The sequence below is a fragment of the Hydra vulgaris genome, chromosome 01 (genome assembly GCF_038396675.1).
Source record: "Hydra vulgaris chromosome 01, alternate assembly HydraT2T_AEP".
Lineage (NCBI taxonomy): Eukaryota > Metazoa > Cnidaria > Hydrozoa > Anthoathecata > Hydridae > Hydra > Hydra vulgaris.
This window is the reverse complement of record NC_088920.1, coordinates 73666510-73684981: the sequence shown is the minus strand read 5'-3', so window position 1 is coordinate 73684981 and position 18472 is coordinate 73666510. Positions and strand designations below refer to the sequence as shown.

The 18472-nt window shown below is 28.2% G+C and overlaps 1 protein-coding gene across 1 annotated transcript in view; it reads right to left on the bottom strand.

The window, feature by feature from the left end:
* Positions 1–18472, bottom strand: part of LOC136075594 (uncharacterized) — an 80192-nt gene that overhangs the window by 52460 nt on the left and 9260 nt on the right. Inside the window, exons 2-4 of the mRNA XM_065789134.1 lie at positions 17088–17194; positions 12693–12749; positions 6946–6973 (exon numbers count right to left, since the gene is read on the bottom strand). Of these exons, the coding sequence (XP_065645206.1) occupies positions 6946–6973; positions 12693–12749; positions 17088–17183 (181 nt within the window). The 5' untranslated portion in view covers positions 17184–17194. The remainder of the gene's footprint in view (positions 1–6945; positions 6974–12692; positions 12750–17087; positions 17195–18472) is intronic.

The window sequence follows — 18472 nt, the reverse complement described above, 5'->3', positions numbered from 1 at the left end:
AGAAACGACATTATGAGAAATGTCTAACCGGCGCAAAGCGGTAACATTCTATTGAAATAGGTGCTTAAAAATAATCATTGTATTAATGAGGATATTAAGCCTTTATTGAGTAAAACAGAGAAAATATTTTTTCATTTTGTGTTTAACCAGCTTATAGGCATAGCAAGGAAGGAGGTGGTGGGGATGATGCAGATGAGCGCTGGGGACACCAGTTGGGTTTTTTACATATGATACCTTAGGGAGTTGCCTAACGGAAAATTTGTCAACAGAAAAATTCAAAAATACTCCAAACTTATTATGATCATGCTAAAGCCAAAATAAGTTAATCGCCACCTTAAATATGAGGGTTTTTGAATTTCTTTTCATTTTTTGAAAGTAATGATCATGTAAAGTTTACAATCCCCTCATTTCGGAGAGGGTGAAAACTTTATAAAGTTACATCTTTCAAACTTTAAAAGATTATTATTTGAGATTTGTCGTTTTAATTCTCAACTAATAATAAATGAAAATAATAAAACTTATAATAGTAAAAAATAACAATAATAATAAACTTTTGAGGTATTCTTGTTTCAAAACTCTAATGATTTGAGCCGAATCACAGCAATTTTTTGAATAATTTATTTAATATTTTTTATATATTTAATAAATTTATTTAGTGGGCAAACAAATATAAAGTTAAACATTATAGAGGTTATACAGTTTAGAACTTTATTTTTCTACATCTTCTTTCACGTCTTCTTTCACATCTTTTTTCACAACTTCTTCATTTCCACAACTTCACATTTTCTTTCATATCACTTTCACATATTTAATTCTAGATTTTCGTCAACGTTGTCAACATTTAAATATATTTCATCAAAGTCATTAATTTTATCTGATTCCATATCAGATGAATTTTCTCCGCTAGATACTGCAAACAAACTTTTAACTTTTTCCGGTAGCCACAAAACTTTCTTATTTTTCAATATTTTAGTTAATGAGATTGAACTAATCAGAAGTATATATAGACCGAATGAAAATGTCAACTAAGTTTGTTTCCCGGTTTCTTTCCTTGCATAGTGTTCACAATCAAATTTATAAGTTCTGTTTCGAGATTCAGCTGCTTCTTTCTCCAATTAAACCAAGTGAAACTGATAAATTAGTTATAATTTCCCCGGCATGTGCAAATACTTTGAGAATGAATCTTGAACGAATCATGAATATGAATATACATATAATCAAAGAAGTGATGTTGCTGTGACTAATAGATCCAAATCTTGAAGGTTATTTTGATTGGAATTAGTAAAACAATGATAGTATTTTGAGTGACTTGATGCTCCGTCGATACCCCAGCTATTAATTAGTATTAACACATCAAAGTCTTTTTTTTATCTTTCAAATGTTTTAAAATTGCTTTTTTCTCTAGTTTCACAAGCCTCAGAGATGTGTGACCCATAAGACCATGTAGTTTGATTTTGGCCTTTGTTTCCGTAACGTGAATGTTTTTAAAGGTGATCACTCATTTTTTATTTCGGAAAATTTTCGGCAAGCGGCAAACCTTTATGATGCTTCTTTATAAGCATTTTCATAAATACTATTTAAAAGTTTGTTATCCAAGCAGTATGAAAAAGCTTTTTCAGACGTCATTTTCTCTTGCAACGTAATTAGCTGAGTGTAAAGCAATAACGATTCATGTCGCCTTTTTGTAACAAGACTAAGTAATTTGACTTTATTAAATTTGCTTTTAGTAAATGCTGTTCTTTGTGCCACTAACAAAATTTTTTCGACGGATTTCGTTTTTGAATTAAATGATATATTTGCTATCAATTGTTTTTTGGAGCGAGAACTCGATTCATCAAACTCTTTTATTGGTCTAACACTTTTTGTTGATTTATTTATTACACCCTCTTGGTTAAACAACTTCATATTTTCAAATATTGAATTATACCAAACCCGGTTTCAATTACCAAATTTTTTGTTTTGATATGATGACTGCCATAATGCAACATACTTTGCAAGAGTTTTAATTCCTTTCTTCATAAATTTATTTTGTAATAATGTATTTAATCTCACTATCTACATTATAATGTATTTAATCAACATTATCTCACTATCTACATTATATTACATTATATACATTATATATTATATTACTACATTATATACATATACATACATTATATACATATGCACACATATACATACATTATATACATATACACATATACATACATTATATACATATACACATATACATACATATACATACAGACATATACATATACATACACACATATACATATGTATACATACATATACATACATATACATATATATACATATACATTAGGGCTGTCCAGAAATTATTACACAACCCAGAACATAGCTTAGTGAAGTTTTTCCCATTATACTATCAATTCTTTATTGAAAAACATTTTTTACAGATTTATTTTAAGTCTTCTAGGGGTTGCTCAAAGCTCTTGAACATTTTAACTAAAATATAACAGAAAATGTACAAAAACGCTATCTTACTTTTGTTCTTACTTGGTCTTACTCAATTAAATTTATTAAAGTAATTATGGAAACTGTTGTTTTTCATATAGTAGTAATATGATGCACAACTTGTGCATGTGTGTTTACGTTCTACATATATTTCTGGAAAATAATTCAATATTTTCATAGTTTTTAAGGTCCAAAATGAGGAAAAATGTCGAAATTATCACTTCAAGTTAGTAAGTTCAAGTTATTAGTTTCAAATGTTTAGTGCTTTTTTGTCAAAACTTGGAAACAGCTTCCGATGTTGTTCCACACCTTGCAATAGCCATGCTCTCTGTTGTTCATCTGTTGTTATTATTGTTGCAAAACCTGAGATTAGTTTGACGCCTCGTTCGGCAGCATCGTTGACAACTTTAACTGTTCGAACAAACTTTTTAGCAACAGACTCTTCAATGTTGTGTTGTGTTTGATTTGTCTGAAGATTGGTTTACCCATTCGGAAGTTTTCAGGCACTGCTTTTGTCCACAATTTGTTTGCTATTTCTTGCTTAACATGGTCACTCATTTTAGGATGATGACTAAATAAAGCAAAAGGAACAACTTCTTCAGTGAGGTACCATCGATGGTTGTTTAGTTTGGCTACCACAACATCTGCAATTTCTCTGTCTACATTGCGGAAATCCATCATGTCATGAATGAGTTTTAGATCGTTTACGGGAGCATCGGCTCCAATACTGGCTTGCATCCATGCTAAGGTGTAAAAAAGAGCCAAGAATCTGTTTATACGTTCCAGTTTAATCACAGTTTCCTTGTCGTATTTCATTGCTTTTGAAAACATGAACATCTTCCCAGCATATATGTTGCAAGCCATCCAACGAGCCTGATGTATGGCTCCAGGTTTGAGGAAATGGGTACGACGAGGTGGTGTTTCACCCAGAACAATAAGATTATTTTTTGCGCACTCTCGGTAGTCATCCCGAGGAAACACAGATGATTCCTTGCTATTGAGCAGCATTTTTAAATTTTCAATGACTCGTTCTTTAACTTCCAACAACCATGGATTTTCAATTTTCAGCAACTGGATAGGTGATTGCTTATCGAGACCTGACCATGCCTTTTTGAAGGTAGCAAACATTTTGTTTTCTGGTCCTCTGATTTCACCAAACAGTGATTTCCAAACAGCGCTAGCTACAAGTTCAAGGATATGGTGACGACAAGCAAGATAAAATAGCTTTTTATCAACAAGTTCTTCGATAAGTTTAGCTGCACCCTTATGGACCCCACTGTTGCTTGCTGTAGTATCAAATACCAAAGCGACAACTGATTATTTTAATCCCCATACTTCTAAGAGATCATATGAGGCATCAGCTTGAGTTTGTCCTTTAGAATCTCCTAGTTGTGGCACACCCAGCAATTTTCCCGATGAAAATTCTGGTGAACCTGACAGAAGAATTGCTAGACGTTCAAACTTATCACCAAGAGAGTCCTGCAGTAACTTTCCATCCCAGTGCATGGCACCAAATTGAGGTGGTTTTTCCTTTATTTTCTCCATTATGTTTTCTGCAATGTGCTGTCTGTTTGACATTCGCTTTCGACACGTAGTTGAACGGGATACATCGAAGTCGTCTAGATTGCCACCCGCTGCTTTTATTATAGCTGAAACTATCATTGTAGTTTGATTGTCGGACAACTTTAACCGATCGGCTGCTGTCGTTAACTCGTCACATTCCATAATTTTTCTGGGAACTTGAAGTGTAACAAATTCTTGAAACTCTATTTTTTCAATAATGTGATCTGGCTCAAAATCCGGATCAATTTCCGTACAACCAACTTGTGAATCATCCTCGGACTCTTCAAAAAATTCATTTTCTTCTAGCTCTGCAGCTGCTCTTTTCTCTAGTCTTTCTGTTTCTTTTTCTTGTCGTTGTTGCTGCTGTTCAATTCTGGTCAGAAACTGTAAAGCCTTTGCTTCAAAAATTTTATCCTGGCCATTCATACTAGACTTTCTTTCATGTTTCTGATCAAGATAAAACGCAATGTCATCATCTTTGTGTTTCTGAGATAGAAGTCTAGATTTTCTTATGTCATCAATTGCATCTGGAGCACCAATGTCAAAAAGCATATCAAGCTCTGAGATGAAGTTTTCTCGTTTGTTACCAGGGTCGTTGACAAGACTTCTATTTTTTTTTAAACTGGTCCAATCATTCCATAATCCAAGAACATCAAACATACACTTTTGTCTTACTTTGGTTTTGATGCGAGCCATTTGCCAAAAATCTACAACACTGTCTGCAACGATGTAAGAAATTTCTTCATTCTTAACACTGTTACCAACGCTATCAGGATCATGTCTCAGATATAAAACATACTTCATCACCTGTCTGCGTGTAGGTAACTTTGCTCCTGTAATTGATGAACATGGCTGACCAATCAACCAAAAATTTGTACTAGTTCTAGTGGTAGGTTTTGAAGATGACGGAGTTGCGGGAACACTCGAAGGTAATGGCGAAGACGGTATAATTGGGTTTGTCACTTTTAATTCTTTTCCACTCCTAGTCAACATTTTCTATTTTTTCTAAACAAAAATGCAAAATTGTATGTACCCAATCATAGCATGCAGGTAAAATAAATAACTATTATAACAAAAACATTATTTCCTATGTGTTTTAGAAAATGACATACAATTTGTTTGATTTGGGTCAAAATTGGGTCAAAATTGAGTAAAATTTAAAAAAAAATACTCACAATAACTTAAATAATCATCAACTTATCAATTGGCATCCATAACTTAATTAATCAATGACTTAAATTGATCAATTTCAACATTTTTCGACAGTTATACTAAAAATAACATAGCGTTTTTGTACATTTTCTGTTATATTTTAGTTAAAATGTTCAAGAGCTTTGAGCAACCCCTAGAAGACTTAAAATAAATCTGTAAAAAATGTTTTTCAATAAAGAATTGATAGTATAATGGGAAAAACTTCACTAGGCTATGTTCTGGGTTGTGTAATAATTTCTGGACAGCCCTAATATACATATACATACATATACATATATACATATACATACATATATACATATATACATACATATATACATATACATATACATACATATACATATATAAACATATACATATACATACATATACATATATATACATACATATACATACACACATATACATATACATACACACATATACATACATTATATACATATACACTACATTAAATAATATATATACATTATATCTACATTAATCTCACTATCTACATTACAATGTATTTAATCTCACTATCTACATTACAATGTATTTAATCTCACTATCTACATTACAATGTATTTAATCTCACTATCTACATTACAATGTATTTAATCTCACTATCTAGGTTATAAAACTTACAAAAGTATTTTGATAATGTAGATAGTGAGTTTATATACAATGAAAGAATTGTATAATTTGTCTTTAATTGATTTCCTCCAAAAACTTAGTTCGCAGCAATATACTTACAAAATAGAAAGAAAATTTTTAACAACATTTAGAAATTCATGTGGCTTATGGTTGATCAGTGGGTCATCAAAAATGCAATTTCAAACTAGTTTTTCCTAAAATAATTAAGTATTTTAAAACCATAAACACTTGAAATTAAAATAAAAAATCACATTTTTCTTTTCAAGAACAACACGAAAACAAATTTAATTTAGTCTTTCATGGCTTAAAGTAGTTTTTTTTTATATTTTGTAATGAACGAAAAAATGAATTGTTTTTATTCGAACAATTTTCTACTTTAAATTAAAATCTTTTTTTCGATAATCTATATATTAAAAAATAATAATTGCTAAATTCCTGCATCTCATGAATTTTTATCAAAAATACATTAAAAACCTAACTTTAAGAAAACACAACCATTGAACCTGTCAAACTTAGAATTTCATAAATTGGAAAATTCTTAATGAGGGTGTTAGTAAAACAACCCACAATCAGACATCATGTTTGAAATAAGTCACTATGTTGATTTTTGGCCATGTGATTTCCCAATGTACTGTGCAAGTATGAAACAAGAACGCTAAAACAATTATGATCATAGGATGAGGATAAGGTTAATCTTATAAATTCTTAACATTAACTGCTGTACTAATAATTTCTCTAAATTTTACCTCCTGATTTAACACTATTTAACAACATATACAATACTTTTAATATTTTAATTACAAGAAACTAAAAAATATTTTATTTTATTTTCCTTTTTACTTCTGCAAACATTGTTTAAACCTTAAAATCCTTTTGAATAAAAGTTCATCATAAAACCTGATTGGTTGTGTTACAATAAAGAGTCATTACTGAAGTATTTAACTATGCTGAAACGTAAAAACTAAAAACTAAATAAAAAAGTGTTATAGCAGAAATATATCTTAATTCTTTTTTGACAAAATTATAAAACCCACAAGATTTATTAAATCTCACCTACATCAACTTCAGTTGATCCATAATCCTAAAAAATTAAAATGAGATAATAATCTATAAGATAAGATTAAAAATTATAACTTAAAATTAGATTTAAAATAATGATGAATAATAATTTTTTTGGTTCTAAATACCGCTGATTCTAAACTACCGCTTTAATTCTAAATAATTGGGCCAAATAAAGCAAATAAAACACTTATAATCAAACTTATTTAAAACGTGAATACATATGAATTAGAAGAAGAAGAACAGTACTAGTCTACTTTTTGTTATTTACACATTTTTGCATAATTTCATTTAACTTATATCGGTCTCTCTATGTACTACAAAAATAATACTAGTTCATCTTTTTTTCATTATTTTTTGCCATAAAGTAGATCTAAACTAGTCTTAAACATTGATTATTTCAAAATAAAAATATTGGACTAGTGCTATTCTTTTTTTCACCGATTCATATATAAGAAGCACTTTTATTTCTTCTTTTTTGTCAAAGTTCAATCTTCTCTAAAAACTTAAATTAGATTTATATGAGAGTATTTAATTATTTAATTTTTACCTATATTTTAGAAGAAAAAAAAGGGGGTGAAGAGAAAATCAAAGAAAAATTTAAAAATGACTTCATATTAAAGCAAACACAGACTTAACTCAATATTCAACTCCGATAGGTCTAATAAGTTTTCCCATTAGAAGGTGTATTCTAACCAAGGTTACATGCTACCTGCCAATGAGATGCTAAATAAATATGGAGTGATGGAAGAAAGGGGTTAAAATAAACGAGGGAACGGGAACATTTTAGTAATATTATGAAATGGAAGAAAAATGTGTAAGATCTGAAAATTAGAACTTCAGAAAATTCCCAAAAGAGGCTCATTTAACCACCATTTTTAAGGCACGGTAAAAACGTTTATTTAAAAAACATGTTTTAAAAGTAAGGAACTAGTCATTAACAACAGAAAAAATTAAAAAACAATAAACATAGAAAAGGGGTATTTTTAGAAGGCCTCAGAGTACCTTTTCAATCTATATGTTAAGAATTTATGTATTAATTAGAAAACATTTTGAAGTGCAGTGTCTTAAAATGATCTAGTAAATAAATACTGCAAAGCAGTACGCTAACCCTTTCTTAAGGAAAATGACTTCCTGATGTGAGTCCCAATAATAAAATACAACGGTAAAAAAATAATAATGTTAATCTTAATAAATAAATAAAATCATCATCATTTTAAAGTCTTTGTTTTGCTCTTGCACAAGTTGGACAATACTCATCTTCATTTTTTTACTGTTTGCTGGTTTTGCTACGTCTAATATTATTTTCCTGACACAAGTAACGTTCTACATGTTGATACCCAAGCATTTCCAACTTTACGTTCTACATGTCCAAACCATCTCAATCGTCTTTTACCCACCATTCTTAATCTGTGAAACATATTTTTAATGTGATACATAACTACTTAGAAATTGATTTATAAAGTTCATAAAATTGCTCCAACATATTGAATAGACTATTTCATCTTGTCTGAGAATCAAAAATCAACTTTTTCCTGTGTTCTCGCATGATATACTTCTGTAAAACGTAACTTTTTTAAACGGAGAGTTTTTTAAATATTTTTCTAATGCTTCTCGCTTTTCTAATGAGATCTTTGGAAGAACTTATCAGTTTAGCAGATAATTGACATAAAATTGTTGTCAAATTATAGGCAACTTTATAACAACCAGAGTTATCTTGTTCATTTTCTTCTTCACGATGAAGCTTTAATTGGTGCATTATAGAGAATTTTTATGATTATTTCTTTCTAAAGCTTCTTTCCTCTATTGTATCTAATCTACATTAATGATATCGCTGATAATCTTATATTTAAATGGGCTCTATTTGCTAATGACTTTATACTTCTGTCTTGACAAAAAGTTATCTTTTTTTTATTGCTAAAACTACGCAGTCTATTTTGAATTTAATTAAAGAAATGCAAATACAAATATAGCATTTGCTTATGTTGTTTCTCTTTATTGTGCTCATCATTGGCTTACTCGTGAACCCATTTCCTTTTGAGCACTGTTGTCATTGCTTGATGTATTTTCTAATTATGCTATTTTTCTTTTACAAGGTCCAAACACGTTTTGTAAACTTAGTCAAACCTAATTTATAAGCCAAGTTTGATCATCTCTCCCATCAACGTAAAGTTGCACCTCTTTCTCTTTTCAACAAATACTATCATAGTTGCTGCTCAAAGAAGACTCTTTCACCTCTTCATCAAGTCAAGTCAAAGAAGATATCACCTCTTCATCAAGTCAAATCTTCTAGACCTCTAGTCCATCAACCAAAATTCATTCTTGTTTGATTTGTCCTTAAACAATTTTGCCTTTTTGCTGTATATGTTTCTTAATGCCCTAAATAATTTTATAAGACTAGTTTTTTTGCTTCAATCCTTTGGAACTTTCTTCCATCTTTATGTTTTCTTAACTCATACAACCTAGAACTTTTCGAGTCTTCTGTCGACCATTTCCTTGCTATTTAACTTAATTTTTTGTTTTTTAGTAACTTCTAACTTAATAGTAGTTGCTTACAACCGTCTTGGGAGTGTATTAAATTAAAAAATAAAAAATGTTCAAATAATTTTCATAATTTTCATATAATGTATTGTTAGATATCACAACAAAAGTAGGAAAAATCCTTTAGTAAAAATCCCTCTAAAATAATCCCCAAGAAAAAATATGCCAAGAAAAAATTCACTCATGAAAAATTTTTTTTACATAAGTTTTGATACTAATTATAAACTTTGATAGTTATTATAAACTTTGATAATTATTATAAACTTTGATAATTATTATAGATTTATTACTTATTATAAAAAGGTGCTTATAATAAGGTACTAATTATAAAAGGTTAAAATCTGTAAATTTAAAAAAGAACATTTAGCTTAAATAAAAAAAAACTAGTAGTAGGTAAAACCATTACAGCTAGGATTGTTGCTATCTAATTGATCAAAACAACATGGTCTTATTTTCTTATCTTGCGTTTGGGCGAGTGGCAGATTAGAAATTTTTGGAGCCCGAGTCCCGAGTTTTTTAGCAAGAAGTCCCTTTTTATGTCATTAAATCAAATATTTAATTTTCAGATTTTTTTTATATATATCTTTTATTTTGAATCAAAGCCACAAAAAGCCGGGTCACTGGTTAAAATAAAAGCTCTACCATTAATCCAGGACTTATCGGGGTCTTTTCATTTTTGAAACATTATTAAGGGTAGCTCATTATTTAGACATTCACACCAAAAATATGAAACAAGCAATTCATTTTCTTTACATTTTTTTGTTTTTATTTAAATATTTAGAGATTTTTTGAAAAGATGTATTGAAGTAAAATTAGATCAAAAATGGCTGGTTGGTTTAATACTGTGTTTCATACCCCGTTTTTAACCTCCAAGTTGATATGGACAAAGTCTAAGTGCTAAAAACTAGTAATTCTTGTCGATTAAGTTGATGCCGTTGAAACAACTTGCCAAGTGCAAATTTCTCAAAGTTTTTCTTATATATATATTTTTTTTAAAGCAAAAATTTACCCTTCCATATTTTAAACTTGACGGAAAAATTTGCATGGAAATTGTGAATCAAAATTTTTTTCTTTATTTTCTTTTTGAATTTCCTTTAAAACTTGTAGCATCTCTTTTACTGGTTAAGTTAAGAGCTTTTCGTTACGCAGAGGGTCCGCATTAGTTTCGGTTTAAAATTGTTTTTCGTACAATGTGATTAAAAGTATATAAATATCATCTAAATATAAATTTGTTTTATACCTTTTACGAAGATTCTTCTCAATAAGGTTTGTAAAGTGTAGTGTTATGTTTGTTTCACTATATCCGTCTATACAAAAAGTATGAATAACTTCATTCTTGAAAATTACGTATTTAGTTTTCTGAGATTTAGTTCACGTTTTCAATAACTAAATTAAATTTTATGGATAATAAGAGCGAGTTTCCTTTATACTTTTTTATAAACTTTTTATTAATTTCACACTTTACACAGTTCATTATCGTCTCGATTGATAGTGATGTCCTATTGGTTTTATAGTTAGTTATTTTTCAAGTTACTTTTTAACAAAAAAAAATTTTACGAAAACTTTATTTTATGTTTTAGCTTTTATTTATTTATTTTTTAATTAATTTACTTTTTCGAAATAAAAATAAAATAATTAATTCCTTATTAAGGAGATTCTTTTTGCGACTTTAAGTTCCCACCACATCTTCCTATATTACTTTTTATAACCCAGTCTATTTTTAGATCCTGGTTACCTTCCTCAATTGATAGAATATTTAAAAAATAACTTCACCTACATCCACATTATTGAGGTTTGATTAGTTTATAAAAAGTTTGTAGGCGTTACCAACATTGCAAATAAAACCTTATCTAATTGATTATTATTACGACGACAACGACGAAGACGACGACGACGATGGCGATGGTGACGATGATTATAATAATAATGATAATGATGATGATGATGATGATGATGATGATGATGATGATGATGATGATGATGATGATGATAATGATGATTAATGAGAATGATTGAAGATGATGATTGAAGATGATGATTAAAGATGATGATTGAAGATGATGAATTTACTTAGTTGTACAATATCAACCCCGGTTGCCTAATACTTGTGTAGCAGTAATTTCTAAATGTAAAAAAACCTTTTTGAAAAAAAAAGTTTTTTTATCATTGCAAGAAATCGTTGTAAAAAATAATGTAAAAGTGCTGCCTTACCCCAAGGTCCATTATTCATAGATTACTCGTCTCGTCAAAGTTTCGTTTATCCCAAAAGTTAGGTTCTTTTAGAAAACCTTTGATCATCACCAAAGAAAAGTAGAGTATTTTATCTCTAATACATATATCTGATCCTATTACCCTTCATAATGGTCAGGCAGAAATATTTGCAAATAACTTTTCTTTACATTTATCTGTAAAATCTCACTAACTTCTTGTTATTGCAGTGAAATAAATTGACCGTCTGTTAGGCATCCGTATCACTCCAACTAAAGTAAACCATGAAAGTCAACAATCTTCTTTATTTCCAGTAACTTATGAGATGCCAAACTATCTGTCAATTGTTATCTTGTTCTACAATCTTCATCTTTTCTCTTCCAGTAACTTCCAACTCTAATTAGTATTTGCTTGCAGCCTTGTTGGAAGCGAAGATGTTAAAAAAAATAAAAAAGTTACCGTACTCAGACCTGTCGGAATGTTTTCTTCTTTATATTAATCAATCTTTACGTTAGTCTAATGTCGAGTAATTTTACGTGTAAAATACTTGCTGATGACACAAATATATTTACGTGTAAAATATTTGCTGATGACACAAATACTCAATTCTTGATAAAAAGTCATTACTTTTTGATCGCCAAGAAAATTTAGCTGAATTTTTTGTATGATCTCTCATCTGTTACAGCTAGTTATTTTTTATCAAATTTTTCTTTAATAAAAAAAATTTATCATCATTAAAATAGCTTTATTAAAGTACTTTTTACTTTCAAAGCGTATAGCCTAATATTATAAACACATTAAAAGTTATTGATTTTAATAATTTTTAAGAGCAGTTTATTAATGTCTTTTGCTGTTTAAATTATTTATAATTTCAAAAATACTTTATTTTTTTTAAAACAAAATCTTTTAAAAAAACATTATTCAATTACTTTAAATTAAATGGGAACATAAAATAAAAATAAACAAAACAAACAAAAAATATATCATCAAACCTTTACAAGTTGTGGAAGGTATGAGAAAACAGATGTAGTTGTCATGGCATTGAAGAACTAAAATAAAATAAAGAAACCTTTAAAAAAGTGCAGAAAATTGTTCAATATATTTTTTCTTTTAAAAACACTGTTTTATGGGTTTTTTTCAAAAAAACAGCATATTTATAATTATTAAAAATAATTTCTTTAGCTGCAGTTAAGCTTCTTTTGGAAGAAAATAAGCTTTAATCATGAAATTGAATTTTTTACTCGCTGTTAATTTAATAATAGTACAAAAATAAAAGTTCCCATAATGCAAGTTTTTACTCAATAAATAATACAGTTATATTATTTAAATACAGATATTTTTTATAGTACAGATAGTAAAATATAGTTGTTTGTTATTGACATATTTTCTTTTATTATAAAGCGTAACTAAACCCTTGTCAAGTTTCTTTCTTTCTGTTTCATGTTCCTCGCTCTTGCTTTTGGCAAAGTACTTATACATTCGCTTTTATTCTTTTAATACCATGTGAGAGTCGGACAAAAATGTTAAAATTCAACCAGTGGTGTTTTACATTAAGATATCACAAAATGGAAAGTTTGAGCTTTCAAATCCCAACGGTTCAAATGTTATGACAATTCGAAATTAATCATAAAATTCATTATTTCAACTATGTCCGCCATTATGCTCTTTGTAGTGCTACTTTTAAATGAATAAATTTAGTTCTATTGAAAGAATATGGTTAAAAAATCTGACTATTTTTGAGAGAGCTGAATGCAAACATTTCAAACCAATTAATATCTTCTAATGATCATTTTCACTAACTCCCAACGTTGCCAACACTTATGGATTTTAATTTTTTTTATCAAATAAACAGGAGATGTTAGGCTATCTTAATAAAAATATGGTTTGGGATCTTAAACATAATAAAGATATGTCATTTTGAAATTCATAAAAAAAATTCTCTGTTTGGGCTTTATATTTGTCATTATAGATTTAAATTATTCACACTATATTTTTGATACTTGACCGTTTGTAAAGTTCCAAAATGCAATCACGAATAAAAAGTAACTCAAGCTAAAATATATTTGCCATTCGTATTTTAATTCTAAAATGGTGAATCAAATATTTTGTTTACGTACCAAGGGTAACGCTTTCACTAATTCCTGGAGCTGTCTTATTTTTATGGGTTCATTTGTGCTGTAAAAATATTGTTTTTGACGTCTGCTGTGATGTATAAATATAGTTTTTAAACACGAGTTACAATGTTAAAAATTTTATATTGAATGATGGAAAAATTTTATATTGAATCTTATTTGGTAATTCAGTTTCACAGTCATGACAAAATATCATTAGTACTCCATTGGAACCAAGCTAGAAAGTATATATCATCTCAAGCTACAGTGTACATGTTTTGAGGGAGGGTTAGGGACAGGGCTATTAATAATCAATGTCAAAGAAACAACTTGTCTCCATAAAATAACATTTATTAGAAACGTTTTTCAACTAAATTGACATAGTGCTACTGCTTTTTTATATTTATGACAAAGTTAAAAAAGATGCTTAAAGTAGTGACTTTCACTATTCAAAAAATAAAATTGAAAAAGCTTTTTCAGCAATTTAGACATAAACTAGCACCAAGTGATGCTAATTTCAATAAATCAACTAACTAAGTAATGCTGAGTTCTGTTGGCCTCACGTCTTAAAATAAAAATCATTAAAATGTTTGTTTGCGGTACACAATTAAAAATGTGCGCAATCACATTTGCAAAAGTTGGCCTGGAATATAAGCTGTTCAAAATATTTTACAACAAAACCTTATGTGTCAGTAGAATCTGACACAAAATGATGATCTATATAAGCAACAGTAAAAAATTGTCTATTGACCTCAACAAATAGTAATAAACCTTCCATTAAATAAATTCAAAGAGTTTTTATGTGTTAAACTTGGTAAAATTTCAAAATATATTACTAAATTATATTATTAAAATCACAACCTAGCATTTTAAGAATCTCAAAGAAAAGTTTTGATAATGACAATAGTCTTGGCAGACATTCCAAAGAACTAACCTTTTAAAGAAATAGATGGCATTGTAGAAAAGCTTGTTGTCACTGCTAATACGCGGAGGCCAACCACAGACCAAATACTGACTCCTCAAGCAGTGTTTGAATACGTTCAAAATACAATCATGTTTGTGTAAAATACAAAATCAAGATACAATCATGTTTGTGTAAGCTACTGCTGAAGAAATAAGCTATTACAAAACAAACTTGTTGACAGATAAGCAATAGCAACCACTGTCATTAGGACAAGAAATTTGTACTTTCATGATTTTTATTATGAAGGTGAAAAGGGTATCTTATAAAGATGCTTTTTCTAAAACATTTGACTTCCTCGATAAACAAATAATAATTGTTTATGCTACTGTTGCAAAACCTATTTTGAAAATACAAAGAATTTTATTGGTTTTGGCAATGCTTTTGATATGGATTAATTTCTTGATGTCAGTGCCATATCTCAAAATAAGATCAGGTATTATCGTCTAATTTGAGCTCTATTTGAGCATTTTTTATCTTGTCTATAAAAGTCGTGCAAGAAGAGAGCAGTTTAGGCTAAATTTTAAAACATAATTTTTGAACGGTTTAAATTTGAGAGCTCAAATTTCACATTTTTTTATGTTTTATAATTATGTAGTTATATGGTACCACTGGTTAAAATTTGAAAAATAATTGAGGAGTATTTATTCCTTTTTACATGGAATTACCCAAAAATAATTTCTTTTTTTAAAAAAAAAGGAGTTTAATTTATGGCACATCCGTCTGTTTACCCATTATTTAATGTATTAATTTCATAGTTATTTGTTTAACATAATTTACTTAAAACATTTTTCATTTTCTAATCTGCTTTTCCTCTAAATACTTTTTATACTTCAACAAAGCGCAAAAAATGTTTATATTAAGGGTTTTTGTGTTTTCACTGAGCGTATAATTGTTAACAGTAAAACTCCTAACAATTGATGCTTACTCGTAACAGTTGTTGCTCACTCGTAACTGAAAGTTAAAGTGAGCACAAAACTTTTAAACAATGTTTAATAATTTAAAGTTTAATGTTTTAAAATAAAAAAGTTTTAAAATAAAAAAGGACTAAACGATTTTTGTAAAATTTCTGTCTGAATTGTGTAAAAGCAAAATCGAAAACGGGAATGAAGTACTTTTTGTTCACATTTTGTCTCTGCACTAATGCCGTTATATTCTGTCAGAAAAGGTTATTAATTCAAACTTTGCTCAAAAATTTTTTGTAACAATTTTAATGAAAAAAGGATTCAATCTTTTAAGAATCTATTTATCACATCCTGAGATAGATCCTTTCTCTTTAATTTTATTTTTCTAATGTCACTTTTATTTTTTGCAACAAAATAGCTACGGTATTGGACATAGTGGACAAACTCAAATTTAAAACAAAAGTTGATCAAAAACTAAAAAACAAATAGGAAAACAATTGTACATATTAATTTTTAAATAGTTTATTATGTTCTTAACAAAATTTAAAACGTTTGAATCATACTAAGAACCACAAAAAAAATTTATAACACGGTTTTCTTAACAAACTACTTTTCTTTGGACAAAACAAGGTGGACAAATCAAAACGATGCTTTTTTTATAAGGCTTCCTTGTCTTTATTTCATTTACCGTATTCTTTTGTTTCCACTTATACCATGACAGTACTCTAAAATAATAAAATAGATTTTGGAACGTCTGACCAATTATTTTTTCAATTAAACTAAAAATAGACTTAACTCGTGATATATCGCGTAAAAAATTGTATGTAACTAAAAAAGTTAAATTTGTTAAATTTTTCATTTTTTGTTCCCTCTTAAAGTACCCAATAAATCTTAAAATAATAGTTGCTTGCTTTAAGGAAGAGGTTTGCAATATATAGTCATTTTTTCAGTATTTCTCAAAACTAAACAATATAAAAATATATACAACCTTTTGGTCCTCAATAATAGCAACATTATCAGCTCAAGTTTTTCCGAGAACCATTAAAAAGATAGAATGAAGCTTTTATTAACTTACCTTTTATTTTAGCAGCTTCTTTTTTTTCCTTTTTTTATAACTTTTGTTTAAGTGATCTAAAAGGACCTAACGGTCTTGTCAAAGAGCACCACAGAAAAGCATTTAGCTAGAGCGTTCACGCCTCCTTTCTTACCGAGGCGTAGAGCTTGCTTCGAACCTCGGATCACTAGCTTCTACTACCAACGCTTTAGCCACTGCGCCATGGCCGCTAGCTTGAAACCAGAATTAAAATTACCATAAAGGTTGCTACTTCAACTGTTTAGAATATTACTATTCTTAACAATCACTATTAATGAATTATTTAATTGCAAATTTATTAAAATAATATGACTTACATTGATTAAAAAAAGAACAAAACAAATCCCAAATGGCAGCATAGTTTTTCCTTCAGTATAAAAAAGCTTTCTGAAAACAGCATGAGCTTTCATCATTTACACAAAACCTGAAAAAAAAGTAAAATAGCATTTCTTTTTTTATTAAATTTTTTTTCTTTTTTTCCTTTTATTTATTTATATTTCGAATAAGTTTATTCAAATCGTAAAACATAATTTAAATACAAACAGCTAGGACTAGAAGAAGATACAGTTTTTTCTTATCACCAAGCCCTTTAATCTCTTATCACCAAGCCCTTTAATCACTTATCACCAAGCCCTTTAATCTCTTATCACTAAGCCCTTTAATCTACACCGTAAATATAAAATAACAAAAATTAAAAAACCGTAATACTCATTCAAATAAAACGTTTTATAAAGAGTTTAGATATAAAAACCTTAGTTTCTTATATCCTACTTTAAGTTTTTCTTTTTGTATTGCTTAAAAACGCTGAGTAAAAGCAATTGCTTTTTTTTATTTACCCGACCTAATATATGCAAATATCATTTTAAATATTTTTTTAAATATAAATAGTATTTTCTTGTTGTTGTTGGCTTTTCATTTGCACGCGCGTACAAATAATGACTTTTTAAGAAATGTTAAATAATAAAAATTAAAATTTATATTTACAAATAGAGTGCTTAATGTTCTTAAAGAACAGTGCAATAATAAATTAGTAAAAAGTAAAAAAGTTAGATAAGTGTTTTTTACTAATTTATATATATATATATATATATATATATATATATATATATATATATATATATATATATATATATATATATATATATATATATATATATATATATATATATATATATATATATATATATATATATATATGTATATATATATATATATATATATATATATATATATATATATATATATATATATATATATATATATATATATATATATATATATATATATATATATATATATATATATATATATAAATTTAATTTTGCTGTGTGCATATATTTAGCAAGACTGCTTGATGAATGATATCAGAGCTATATAATTGAACTGCTAACTACAGAAAAGGAACAAGTACACAAAGTTCAAAAATTCACTTTTTAACATAAATCAGTTCGAAATGGATAGACACACCATTTACTGTTAAAAGGGGTAAACCTGCCATCATTTTTATAGGCATGGAATCAGTTTGAATTTTGCGTTTACCGCAGAAAGGAAATTCGTCCGGGACTTGTTCCCTTTCTGCGGTCAACATTAGTAAGATAAAATAGTAACGTTTTGCTTGTGACTTACAAATTTCTTTGTTAAAAATGAGTTGTTCAGATAAAAATAACAATCCTTTAAATAGAAGAAAAGAGTTATTAATTCA